The sequence below is a fragment of the Curcuma longa genome, chromosome 5, assembly GCF_044706935.1.
Source record: "Curcuma longa cultivar G26 ecotype Majalengka, Jawa Barat chromosome 5, ITB_CL_G26_1.1, whole genome shotgun sequence".
Lineage (NCBI taxonomy): Eukaryota > Viridiplantae > Streptophyta > Magnoliopsida > Zingiberales > Zingiberaceae > Curcuma > Curcuma longa.
The window spans coordinates 5,757,506-5,770,690 of record NC_133865.1 but is presented as its reverse complement, the minus strand read 5'-3'; the positions used below and the strand labels follow the sequence as shown (position 1 = coordinate 5,770,690).

General features: G+C 39.7%; 1 protein-coding gene across 1 annotated transcript; it reads right to left on the bottom strand.

The window, feature by feature from the left end:
- Nucleotides 1-307: 307 nt before the first annotated feature.
- On the bottom strand, nt 308-5,944 carry LOC141829509 (putative E3 ubiquitin-protein ligase RING1a). Its single transcript, XM_074716997.1, has 10 exons — nt 5,629-5,944; nt 5,480-5,564; nt 3,584-3,642; nt 2,275-2,356; nt 2,062-2,182; nt 1,858-1,899; nt 1,219-1,743; nt 1,013-1,120; nt 722-925; nt 308-640 (listed from the first exon to the last, which is right to left on the bottom strand). Exons 1-10 carry the CDS (start codon nt 5,792-5,794, stop codon nt 608-610), a joined length of 1,425 nt encoding a protein of 474 aa, XP_074573098.1. The 5' UTR covers nt 5,795-5,944; the 3' UTR covers nt 308-607.
- Between the last annotated feature and the right edge of the window lie 7,241 nt (nt 5,945-13,185).

Genomic DNA, 13,185 nt, shown 5'->3' with positions numbered 1-13,185 from the left:
TTGGTTCCTTAAAAAATCATTAAAAATGTCATACAATTATAGTCATATTAATCCCTGAGAAAAAAAATGGTGCATGTGTAGGTAGGCACTGGCATCGAGCATGCACATGGAATGTATAAACCCTAACTCGGACTATATGCTTGTCTTACTCATCCACATGCAATTATAGATCAATTATTGGGGGAAGTCTTCTGAACATTGAATCTGCCATTATTGATTGAAAGGTGATAAACTGTTTCAGAATGATTTTAATATCATATAAAAGTTTAAACATCTAGGTGTAATTGAAAGAGAAACCAACCAAAGATTATAACAAGAGATGAGATGCAGTTTTCCTTAAATAGATGTCGACAAGCTAAAGGTAAACAGGTTCACCTTCATTCGAACAATTAAATAACAGCAAGCTAAACCCTAAGCTTAGTAATAATGGGTGTCAGCATGGAAGCTATCTTTTTCTACAATGTGTTGGATCATACATTCGTCTTATCCATCTCCGTGCGCCTTTGGTTTACCACTGCCTCTCGATACCAGCTATTAGTAGTTGTTTTGTTATACTATAGGCATGTTGGTGTTGTATTCACAATTTCCTTCTTCGATGCTGAGTTTTCTAGCTCTCAATCTTCAGACGATAAACCAGAACCTGAAAAGAAACACAAAATGATCTGTTACAACTAAGATGAGAAAGGAAATGACTAATCATATACCACTTGAGACATCTCACCAGCTCCCTACTATCACTAGTGAAAGAAGCATAGAGTGTGGTAAGGGATTCTTCTCCCTCCAATCTGTGTAGGCCTACCGAAGAAGGATCAGTAGATGCCTCTTCATCTGGGTGGGCACACCTCATTGCCATGGTTTCTACTTGAGGTTTCCTTGCATATATTTCAACTTCTTCAACTAGTGTAGATGTCTGAAGAGCAATAAACTGCAAAATACAACACAAACTTAGAAGAAAACTTCTCCAACTTCAAGAGATTAAGCTATTTAACCCTATAGAAAAAAAACAGTTTACTTGACACAGGTGTTTGATTGACATGGTTGGCCTGCAGCTAAGAAATTGTCGCTCCAAATTTGGCATGCATTCCTTATCCAAAGGAATCAGGGTCAAGTGTATATCAAACTGGAGATCAGAAATCAGAGTGGTAAGTGGTGTTGGCACATAATGGTTATTAGACACGAATTTGAAGAAATAAGTGATTACCCTTCCTATTAATTTACCTCGTCATCAACTTCTTCTAGATTGCGAAGGTAATCAACCAATTTGGCAACGCGCCCCCCTTTTGTCAACCTACCATTTGAACCGCCAGAAGTATTATGTCTAGTTTGACTCCGAGTGCCATTCTTCCCCCATGCGAGCATCTCTCTGTTTCCTGCTCGCAAAGGCAATGTACCAAGAGGCTCTCTGTTGATTTCAAAATCCTCGTTCTCTTCAGCCATGTCTACACTTCCTACTGTTCTAGCTGGAGGTGCTCCCCATCTCTTGCATCTCTTTGGCTTTCGGTCAGGGGAGGGCTCATCTGCAGATGAGGAATCTTTGGATTCATCATTGGCATTGGATTCTTCTTCTTCATCAGACCCGACAACTGCAGTGTCATTACCAATATTTCTGCCTCTACCACGTAGATGACCTTGGTAACTTCCTTGTGGTTTTCTTCCAAATGGTGTGTTAGCTCTAGTCGTTGACCTTCTCCTACCAAGAGCTTCAGATTGTCGGCGAAACGTCTCAGCTATGTATGCTTGTATCTAGTTTGAATAGTAGATCAGTAAGATATAGGTTGTATAGTTGACAATAAGACAACCAAACCACTGTATCCTAAATCTATCTAAATTAATCGATCATTTAATCGTATAGAGTACCTTCTTATTGCGGGATTTCTCCTCTTCATGGAAAGCCAACTCCTGACCACAATTAAACTAAGAGTTCACCACACAACAAAAACATTTCAAGTAAGAATGACCAAAGAAATGCAATCAATTATATATTAAACTAAGAGTTCACCACACAACAAACATTTCAAGTAAGAATGACCAAAGAAATGCAATCAATTATATATGATGTACCTCCTCCTCATACTTGTCAATGTCGGGATATAGTGCTGCTATAAGGGCATCATAGTTGGGATCATCCCTCAAAGAACGCCGACTTGCACAGTGTGTGCGGCATGCAGGACATTCATTATTTCTGCAGGAAGGATACAATCACAACTAGTTTACGAGCCAGTAGAATACACAGTAACAATGCACGCTTTTCAATGATAGAATATTTTAACATACCCAAGCCTCATTGATTTGTCAATACATTCTCTACAAAACCGATGAAGGCATTCCATTACTGTCCTTGTCTTGCGTATTATTCCTGGAAAAGGGTAACAAATTTATCTTCAGTATAAGAGTATCAAACAACTAATCAAAACGATCTAAAATATAGACTAGAATGTGAAAAGAAAACAAACACATGATTTTAACTCTTTTATTATTATTGTTATATGTATATATAAATGCTTTAAATTGTCAGGCATGATTGCTCCATGAAAGGGTCTGAAATGTGAATTCCCAAATTTTGTCTACCATAAGGCATTCATGGTTTGCATTTTGCCTGTCATCTATAAGCATTTAATTTTGAATCAAGATAGAAACTTAGCACTCATCAGTAAGTCCTTTTATCTAATTAGAAAGGCTCCAAAAAAATCATTTAGTAGCAAAACACATTATATGCTTTAGCAACAAAGTCTTCGAATGCATGAGAGACATTTGCTATCAAGTAGCTAGAAGAATAGTATAAAAAAAATGAATATAGACTATACCAACTGAGACATGGTGCCAAAGGAATAGCTAAAAATACCATGGGCAATAGAATGATAGATGCCAGAGGAGTATTATAAGCTAGGCTTCCCATCTTGGTTATACAGATCCATTAAGCACAGTGAAAAGAATAATGAATGACAGAAGCTTTTCAAACAAAAAAACAGAAACTTTGGAACATAGACCTAGTACGCTCATGGAAATTATGATCACCATTGATTATAACTTAAAATGGAATCAATTCTTAAGAAGAAATAGATCAAACAGAAAATTCCCTTTAAATTTTAATCAAAAATGATCTTGATTAGAATAGCCAAATCTACTGATCCACAAACAGACAAGGGAAATTTCTTGAAACAAATTAATGAGAAGCTACAAGTCAAGAATGTCTACCCTCTCCTATGCTAAATGTTAGATTTACCTTTAAGTTAGGAAAGACAAATAAAAGTGGCTAAAGGTTGACAATGTTAATTTTCATATTGGAGGTTTGGAGGTTCTGGATTACAAAAGGATATCTTATGATCTTACCTAATTATTTTTCTGATCATGGGCAAAAAAACAGTGAATAGAATTTTGTAGTTAAAGCGTAATAAAAAAATTTTAGTTAAAAGTGAAGACAAGCCTTGTGAAGCCAAGAGAGTTAGACTGATTAGTATAAACACAGTCATATAAATGCAGCTAGCACTTAGCAGAGCCAATTAACCTACCTTACCACAGACACAAAAATTTACAAAACAAGTTACAGAAAGCATCCATACAGAGAAGTGATCATTTATAGTACCTAAGCAGATAGGACATTGCACTTCTTTCCGAATGTCAGCAAGTTTCACAAAAATAAATCTGTGGACCGACACGAGTGACGAGTCAGTAATATAGTAGAGAAACTTAAACTTTGCAGATATTTCTATTGAAACAAAGCAAGATCAGATATAATTGATACTATGAAAAATGTGACTTCTCATAAAATCATTCAAACAACGATTAGAGTAAACTTGGCGACTATATAAATGTTCATACATGGACAAGTGAAATTACCTTTGTATATTTTGAGGACTGATTCTACAAGACAAGAAACAGAGTACCTTAAGGGTACATTAGCAGGGTTCTAACAACAAGTTATATAACTTAATACAGTTGAATGAATAAATAGGTAGGAATTTGCTGATATGGTGCCATTGCCAATAAAATCCGATAACATGGTAAAAGAGAACTGATATAGGCTTCACAAGTACACAAATTGTCAAGGTAACCAGTTAAAGAAATCATCAAAAATTGTGACTTACATGTGTAGGAATTTCTGTATTTTCTTACTGAGAGCAAGAGTAACTATTGCAGTTACTTCCCTGCCATTGCTTTATGGCCCATCCTATTACCCAACCATTCAGGCCTTAACAACCATTCCCATCTTATATTCTCTATACTCCTTATTTTGAACCAAGTTCAACATTCCATTTTCTGAATATGTTTCATATGAGCATATAAATGCTCAATAAGCTATTGTTTTACTTGTCTTGAGGCAACTTACTAGTTTAGAGAAGATAATTATCTTGTCCTTGACAGAATTAACAAGCTCGATTGTCTCACACTCTCACTAACAAAGATGTTCTGGAATCCAAAATTGCAAGGCACGATGATTGTAGCCCAAATTTGTCCATATGTACTCAAATTGATCAGATACAAGTTATAACTATTTTTGAGTGAAGAAGGATATTCCAAAAAAACCCTAAGCTTCTAACCTCATTAAAACACATCGGTTCCAAGCTATGTAGTCTCAATGTTTGATTGTTTGTAATGACTAGAACTATAATAACTAACATGGATGTACTTCCTATTAATATAATTAGTGGATCTTGAAACACTAAAGAAGGATCACAAAATAGGATATAGACAAAATATCAGAAGCAGATTGTGAAAGAATGCATGGACTAGTGATGAGAAGCTCTATGACAACATTTTTTCTTAGATGACATTCTTCTGAAAAAAGTTGTAGGGCAACTAGTGATGAAATACTATAACAGGCTAAGGAAAGTAAACATTAATGGCATATACAGTTATCATCAAGACTGCAAGAAATTGAACAACATATAGATTTAGAATGAAACTTTTAGAACTGAGAAATCAAAATAGATCATGGCCTTCAGGAAATTTATTGACAAAACAACAAAGCAATGATGAAGTTGATGTTATCCACTTAGAAAAACAGGGTCTGCGCTAGGAAATTTCATGCGGGCTACAAAACAAGAAAGTTGTTGGAGAAAACCAAAAAGGCAATGTTAGAAACGCAATAAACATATGAATGTTGCACGTCAAGTAGTTAACTGTTCGAAACGCCATCCAACTATTTCTTCTTAGCAACTTCAGTTTCCTGCTTAGCGATCCATGTTCAACTACAACTTTAACCTGACCGCAGTATAGGCAGTCACACGGGCAGAGCCATGGAACACTGGCATTCCAGAGGAGGGCAACCACCAAACGCGGCGCCATTCACGAGCCCCAAAACGCAATCTTTACCTTCGACGATAGAAAAAAAGGCACATACCACGACAACAAGCAAAAAATCCGTCGTCACGTTCTCGTTCACTCGAGCCAGGCAATTACAATCAGAACACGATATCAGAGAGAAAGAGGATACCAAAGAGCACGAAGAGAAACAAACGAGGTGAGAATGGTAACCTACTCCGGTTTTTCCGCCTCCTCGTCGTCCTCCTCCTCCTCCTCACCCTCGTCCGACGATCTTCCGCCACCAACCCGGCCATCGAAATCTGCAGCAAAAAAACAACGACGGTGAGATGACCCTACGGTGAAGAAAGAATGACCAGTCCACACCATCCCGCAGCTCCTGTGCAGTAGCCTCCCTGTCCTCGACATCAGGCTCATGCTTCAGCAGTAGCGGAGGTGGGGCGGCGAGGGGCGTCGCGGAGGGAGGGGTCTCATCCGAGGCGGGGATGGAGTGGACGGGAGGAGGCGAAAGCGGGCGCTTTGGGGCGGGCATTTGGTCCTCCCCTAGTCGGGTTGGCGCTGGAGAAGAGAGGCGCAAGGACGGCGGAGAGGCGGGGGGAGGCGGCGCGTCCCCTTCCTATTCTAGAAGACGGAGACGAAGACGGAGAGGAAGATGAGGATGAGGCCGCAGCTTTTTCGCGATTTGTTTACTCGTTGGCTTTGGTTTTCGCTCGGCGGTCCAAAGCGGACCAGACCGGTTCTCCTCCTTTGCACCTTTTCTTTTCGTTTATTGCCAGGAAGACTCACTACGGATCCTACCCGGTTTTTTAACTTGCGCAGACGCGGGAGATCTGCGGGGTCCGCTCCTGCGGGTCTCGGAAGGAGAATGGTGTCCGGTTGAAAAGGCATTATTGGAACGCGTAGGATTAAACGATCATAATTCTCTAAAACACAAAAAAGTTTGTATTGTTTTGAATGGTACCATGAGCACTTAGTCTCGATCCGTGAATTTTATTTTTCGAACACTCTCGAATCGCCAATCTCTTTCCTTGAGTATTTAATATTCGTCCAATGATTTCTCATTCAGACTTAGAAGAACGTTCGGGATCTGTGCTCCTAAGCACTTGAGAAGGCCCGTTAGATTTGCGCTCCTAAGCATTCAACATGCATACAATGGTGATTCATTTGGACTTGGAAAACTTTACTCATAAACTCGGTAATCAAATACTCAATCAATCTGGCACTCAAGCTCAGACTTCGACAACCTGGCACAAGGTGACACTTGGTCAACGACCGACAATGTTAGATTTACGGTCTAACAGCTATTGCCCTTGGTGTTTTAACCACCGATAGTGTCAATTATACGGTCTAATAATCATACAATGATACAAATGGTGGGTGATATCTTGCTCGTGCGGTCATCTACGTGGAGATTCTCATTCGTCGATTATATAAGGACTGACAAAAGCAAATGAAGGGATGATGATTTTCTTCTCATATGCAGAGACAACTCTTCTCTATCAACAATCTCTCTAATCTCTCTCTCGAACACTTCTTCTCTCTCATGTTTCCACGAGTTTCCTCTCATAGTCCAACACTAACTTGACCGTCGAAGGAGTCACGTAGGCAACGCCAGTCCCCCACTGACGCATTTTGACTCACAGGTCATCGGGAGCACGCCAGAGGTCTATAGAAATCTCCGCTTCAAAGGCGAAGGGAGAGGAGGAGCCTGAGTGAACGAAAAAAGTGTTAGTACCAATGGAATCAAAATATCTCCACAATGGTATGATATTATCCACTTTGGGCCTAAGCCCTCATGACTTTGTTCTTGGGCTCTCCCCAAAAGGCCTCATTCCAATGGAGATATCTTTCATCCTTTTAAACCCATGATCTTTTCCATGTGTTTTAGATGTGGAACTATATTTGCACCCTTGCAACCCAACAAAAAGACACTATCAATTTGACATTGTCTGTGGGAAAAGATACAAAAAACTACAATGATGAGTGAGCGATGGAGCAACATCGCTCTCAACGCTTCCACTACCTGTAAGTCGCGAATTCTCTAGTTTCCTTTCCTCATACTACACGTCAGAGGAAGAGAAAAATCTTCAGAGGCTGGCGATGGAAAAGAACAACGAGTTAGATTTCTTAGGCATGCATCTCCACAACCTTTCGCTCCTCTGACATTAGGATGGGAGACTTGAATCCTTCCACTGCCATTTGCTCCGTGGAAAAGAGGCGAGTGACGCATCAACGTCTCGACGGACGCATCCATCAAAGGGCTCACAAGAACATGATATGCTCCAATCTCCATGCTCCCCCAAGAAAGCTAGTGGAGAATTTCTTACTCCGTATCTCATTCTTAGCTATGCAAACAACCCCATTATACAAATCAACTGTGCTCATTCTACTAAAACAGACAATTTTGTCCCGTTAATACCCAAGGTAATGTAGGAAAGCACTGCCCTTTGGCCATTCGCCACTTGGTCACCAGACCAAGCAACACTCGGCCGACCATTCGACATTTGACAATTCAATCATTCAATGCTCGATCATTAAACGACTACTCGACCTTAGCCTTAGCTACAACGATTCAAGGGGATGCATCCATAGCTTCCTACTGGCAAGGGGGATATAAAACACAAGCTTTTCCTTACAAGAAGCGATCAACTTCTTAACTCAGGTGGACCTTTTACAGAACCACTTGACCTCAGGGTTGATTCAAGGATCCAAATTGGCTAACTGATCACCATGTAGGTAGTTGACAACCCTACCACCATGCAGGTACTTGGCCTTTGACCTCTATGTAGGTACTCAAAAGCTTGACGACTTTGCTCTTGGCTGTGCGATCTCAGTGTCAACTATAAGCTTTGGAATGTCAACCATCCGGATCACATCAAAACTAACGAAAATCCTATAGCACTTGGATGCTAAAGTTCGCATGAGTACCACTCACTTTGCTCTTGGCTGTGCGATCTCAGTATCAACTCTAGCTCAAGCACTTGTTACCCACTCAGGCTCAGGTGTCTTCCATCTCACCCACACGACCTCAACTCTGTTGCTCAGTAGCCTCACATCCTCAACTCTTCACCTCTGTCGCACGGTCTTAACATGGTTTCACTTTAACTTTTATTACTTTACTGCAATATGTTTTCATGTTTGCTTTTGTTGTTTCATGCTGATACTGACCCATTCTTTCTTTTGTTGTTTTATGATCACATGGCCTTAATCAGACCGTTTGGTCCTAATTGTGTTCTGATCCTCAATGGTCACTTGCCCTCAGCCTTAGTTGGACGGCTTCCACTCTTAATACTTCAGCCTTGGCCACACAACCATAATTTGTTACTCAGTAGTTGCACGACCTCAACTCTATTACTCAATGACCACACAACCTCAGTCTTTGTTGCCCGACCTTGACTCTCAATGCTTCAGCCTCAGCCACAGTCTGACTCTTGCTAAGCATTCAATTATTCAGCAGCCACATAGCCTTACGTCAATCCTCTAGCTCGGCCACACGTCCTCTTCTCATAGTATCTCAGGCTCGGTTGCATGACCTTATTTCAATCTCTTAGCTTATCCACATAGCCTCTACCATGGCTGCACAACTTTGTTGTTGTCGTTCCACCTAGCCCGTATGACTCCAATTGTGTTATGTTGTTTCATGGCCTTACGGCCTCATCTCTATTCCTTCGGCCACACAGTCTCTGCCTAGGCCACACAACCTAACTTTATTACTCAGCATTCAGCAATTCAGTGGTCGCACAATCTCAATTCAATTTTTCCTCTCAATCGCTGACCCCAACTCAATTATTTGCCCAAATAAGCTCAAGTCAATAATCAGTCTTGGCCGCACAATCTCAGCTCAATTAATGGCCCCATACATCTCAGCCTCACTGTACAGTGATCGCCCAACCACTCAAGCTTAGTTTCTCTTAATAGTCTCTTACTTTGGGAACTTCCTTGCAATACTTTAGCCCCCACCCTCATAGTCTACGGGATCAAGCTCATTCCCTACCATGGATAGGATCAGTGTACGCTACATTATAATAGCCTCATCCTCACGATTTATGGGTTTGAGCTCCTCTCCCTAGTCGGGGCAAGATCGGCGTGCATTACAGTATGACATGGAATTGACTCTTGGTATTCTTATTATTATTTTTAAGTGAGATTGAATTTTTTGATCTTATTGGTATTCCTATTTATTATCTCCAGGCGGCATTGGTTTTCTGATCTTATCGGTATTCTTGTTAATATTCCCTAGCGATATTAGTCTTATGATCTTATTAGCATTCTCATTTATTTATTCATAGGTGGGATTGATCTTCTGATCTTATTGGTATCCATGTACTATCCTCAGGCGGGATTGATCTTCTGATCTTAGTGGTATTCTTATTTACTATCCCCGGATGGGATTGATCTCTTAGTCTTATCGGTATTCTCAACATTATCCCAAGCGGGATTGGTCTTCTATTTTTCTTAGTATTTTTATTGATCTTCCCAACCGGAACTGATTGGATTTTAGACCTCTCCAAATATTTGTACGTATTCCCAAGATGGAGGGATTAAGCTCTTCTCCTTGACCTGGATTGATCGAATTTTTAGCCTTCTTGAATTTTTTTATTCTCATGGGTAAGGGATTGATTTCCTTTCCCTGGTCGAATATTGGTATTTTGATTTTCTTATCATTCTCACGACAACGGGATCAGATTTTTCTCTTTGGTAGGGGCAAGATTTGATCTTCATATTATTGGGTATTCTTATTATTATCCTCACGACCATAAGATTAAGCTTTCTCACTCGGATCGAGACAGATTGACTTTCTTAGAGTCTTGGCATTCTTGTTGACCCCCTGATTGCGAGATCAAGTTATAATCCCTAATTGGGGCAAAATCAATACTCCAGTATTTCAATAATATGATGTACTTATTTATCCAATGACATTCTCGGGTCGGGGTAGGATCAACTTTACCCAACCGGGGTATGCATCTTCCTCTCAGTGTGTCCAACCATGCTCGCATAAATCAACTTCCTTCGAATGGAACTCTTAATCGTCCGTTGGGTCATCTCCCTCTTTTAAGTCTCCATAAGGGTCAACTCTCCCTAAGAGTTTAGTTGGGTCGTCTCAACCTCTCCATCAGCTCTAAGACATATACTCCAAATACGCCGAGCAGGCTTTCTTCAACCTCAACCTCCGACAAATACTTATGGTCATCGTTGTCACCCCATACTTAATCGAACTTTATTCAACTCCGCTCCTTGATCCAACTTAAAGGAGGGACATGTGATGATATATATTTAGGATTTCCGTCCGGATTGACTACCACCCCATTGCCCAGCATGGCTTAATAAAAGCCTTCTTCAGCCCCGCCTATATATCCTAACTTATTTCATCAAGCAAATTCCTCATGCAGAGGAATCCTTGCCAAGCTGATCCTCTTCGATCCAACATTTTTATCGGACTTTATTCGACTCTGCGTCTCAGTCCGACTTGGAGGGGGACATGTGACAGTATCCGGAGTTACTCCTGAGCACCTAACCTCACTTCTCGATGCTCCTGTCTCATTTCCTGAGCACTACTGACTCACCAGTCTCCTTCCCCGAATACTCCCGACTCGTCGATCTCCTTCCTTGAGCACTTAGCCTTCATCCAATGATGTTCCTTTCGGCTTATGAAGGTCACTCGGGATCTGTGTTCCCGAGCACTTGGCGCCACCAGCAACATCCCATTCAAACTTAGGAAGGCCCCTTACAGTCTACATTCCCGAGCACTTAGCACCACCAACAACATCATTTAGACTCGAGAGAAAAACCCTCAGGGTCTGTGCTCCTGAGCACTCAACGTTCATACAACGGCGACCCATTCAGACTTGAGAGACTCACTCAAAAACTCGATAATCAGATACTCAACCAATCTGACACTCAGCCTCAACCTCCAATCAACCTCTAACAATCTGGCATAAGGTGACACCTAGCTAATGACCGACAATGTCAAGTATATGGTCTAACAGTTGCTGCCCTTAGCTTCCTAACCATCGACAATGTCAGTTATACGATCTAACAGCCCGACAATGGTGGGCAACATCTTGCTCATGTAGTTGCCTATGTGGAGATTCCCTTTCGTCAGCTATATATGGACTGATAGAGGTAAGTGAAGCTATGATGATCATTTCTCGCACGCAAAAATAATTTTTCTCCACCAACAATCTCTCTAATCTCTCTCTTGAATATTTCTTCTCTCTCGTATTTCCACGAGTTTACTCTCATAGTCCAACGCTGACTTGACCGTCAGAGGAGTCGTGTTGGCAACGTCGACCCCTCACTCAAGCATTTTGATTTGCAGGCCACTGGGAGTATGCCGAAGGACGATCAAAATCTCTACTTCGAAGACGAAGGGAGAGAAGGAGCCCAAGTGGGCCAAAAAGGACACAATCCATTTTTAAATATCTCAATTTTCTTAATGAGGATTAATGAAAATTTAGAGGTCCTTATTAGTCCTAATGAAGTATATGACAAGTATTTATCCCATAGCTTTTCCCACTAAAATTATCAAATTATCAACCTTTCCATTAATAGAATCTGCTGCCCACGACATCATCACAATCGCAGCCACAAGCCCTCCCACTTAGTACCTAATTTATTGTCAGATCGACCATAAGGGGGCACTTGATGTGAGCATAATCATGTTTTATATCAATCAATCACATCTATCTCTTTAAATTTTTTTCATAAGAGCATCCACAATGGGGGATATTTGATGGCGATATTTGAAGAAATATCCCCAAACGTCGAATATCCCCCATTGCAGGGGATATTGTTCAAGGCATTAGAAATCACCGAGTAAAAAATTTTATTTGGTGATTTCTAATTATTATATTAAAAAATTAAAAAAATATTTAAAAAAAACTATGAGCTAGTCCATTTGTACCCGTTGTAGGTTTTTTAATTATTTATTTTTTAAAAAAATCAATCAAGCAACGGTTTAATTATTTTCTTGAGAACGTTATCAATATTCAATTTTTGAAACGTTGGGCAATGTTCATTTTTTTTTGTAATATATACATCGTATTTTCATCCATCTTTTATAAAAAAAATTATTATGTATTAAAAATTTAGAGAGCGATGGATAAAAATTTCAATCATTATTTTAGAGATTTGTTGGATTCTCCAAATATCGACAAAAATTCAACTGGAGAAAATGTTTTGAGTTCGTCCTAATCTCCTCAATCTTAAATTTTTATTTCCCCTATAACACTCATATAATTTCTAATATTTTTCATACCCGCCACCATATTATCATAATTTTTAAAGTTATCCAAAATTTTCAAGTAGCGACCATCAAACTTCGTTTTATATATGTCTTTCGGAATATTGACAGAGTAGTCAATATTCAATGCAAGCTCCATCATATAGAATTAATCTACTTCAATCGCTGGGATTCAATCAAATGAATCTAAATGGAATCAAATTTGTTCGCTTCATTCAAAAAAAAATAAACCTATTAAACTTTGTAATAAACAAAGCTTGTGAATGAAGAGTAATAGTTGTTGATGCTTCAAAATATATAGAATGCTCATACTTCAATGTTATTCATAAATCATAATACAAAATTAAGATAGCAATCATATATACTTTAAATGCATATTGAAGTTCTCTTTTTGGGTGATACTACAATACACACATAATTGATGTTCAAATAAAATTTCACATAATAGGCTATGACAGAAGGATATTATCTCGGCTTCATTGAGATTCGAACACGATCGACTCCACGACCATTTATGAGGAGGTAAAATCAAAAAATTGCAATTAGCTATGACAGAGAAGGATATTATCTCGGCTTCACTTTGATTCGAACTCTTGCCCATTTCTACAACTTTGCTTTGTCATAACCAACTCAGCTATGCTTCGGGGGCAAACATATCTAACAAAGTATATAAATTAACC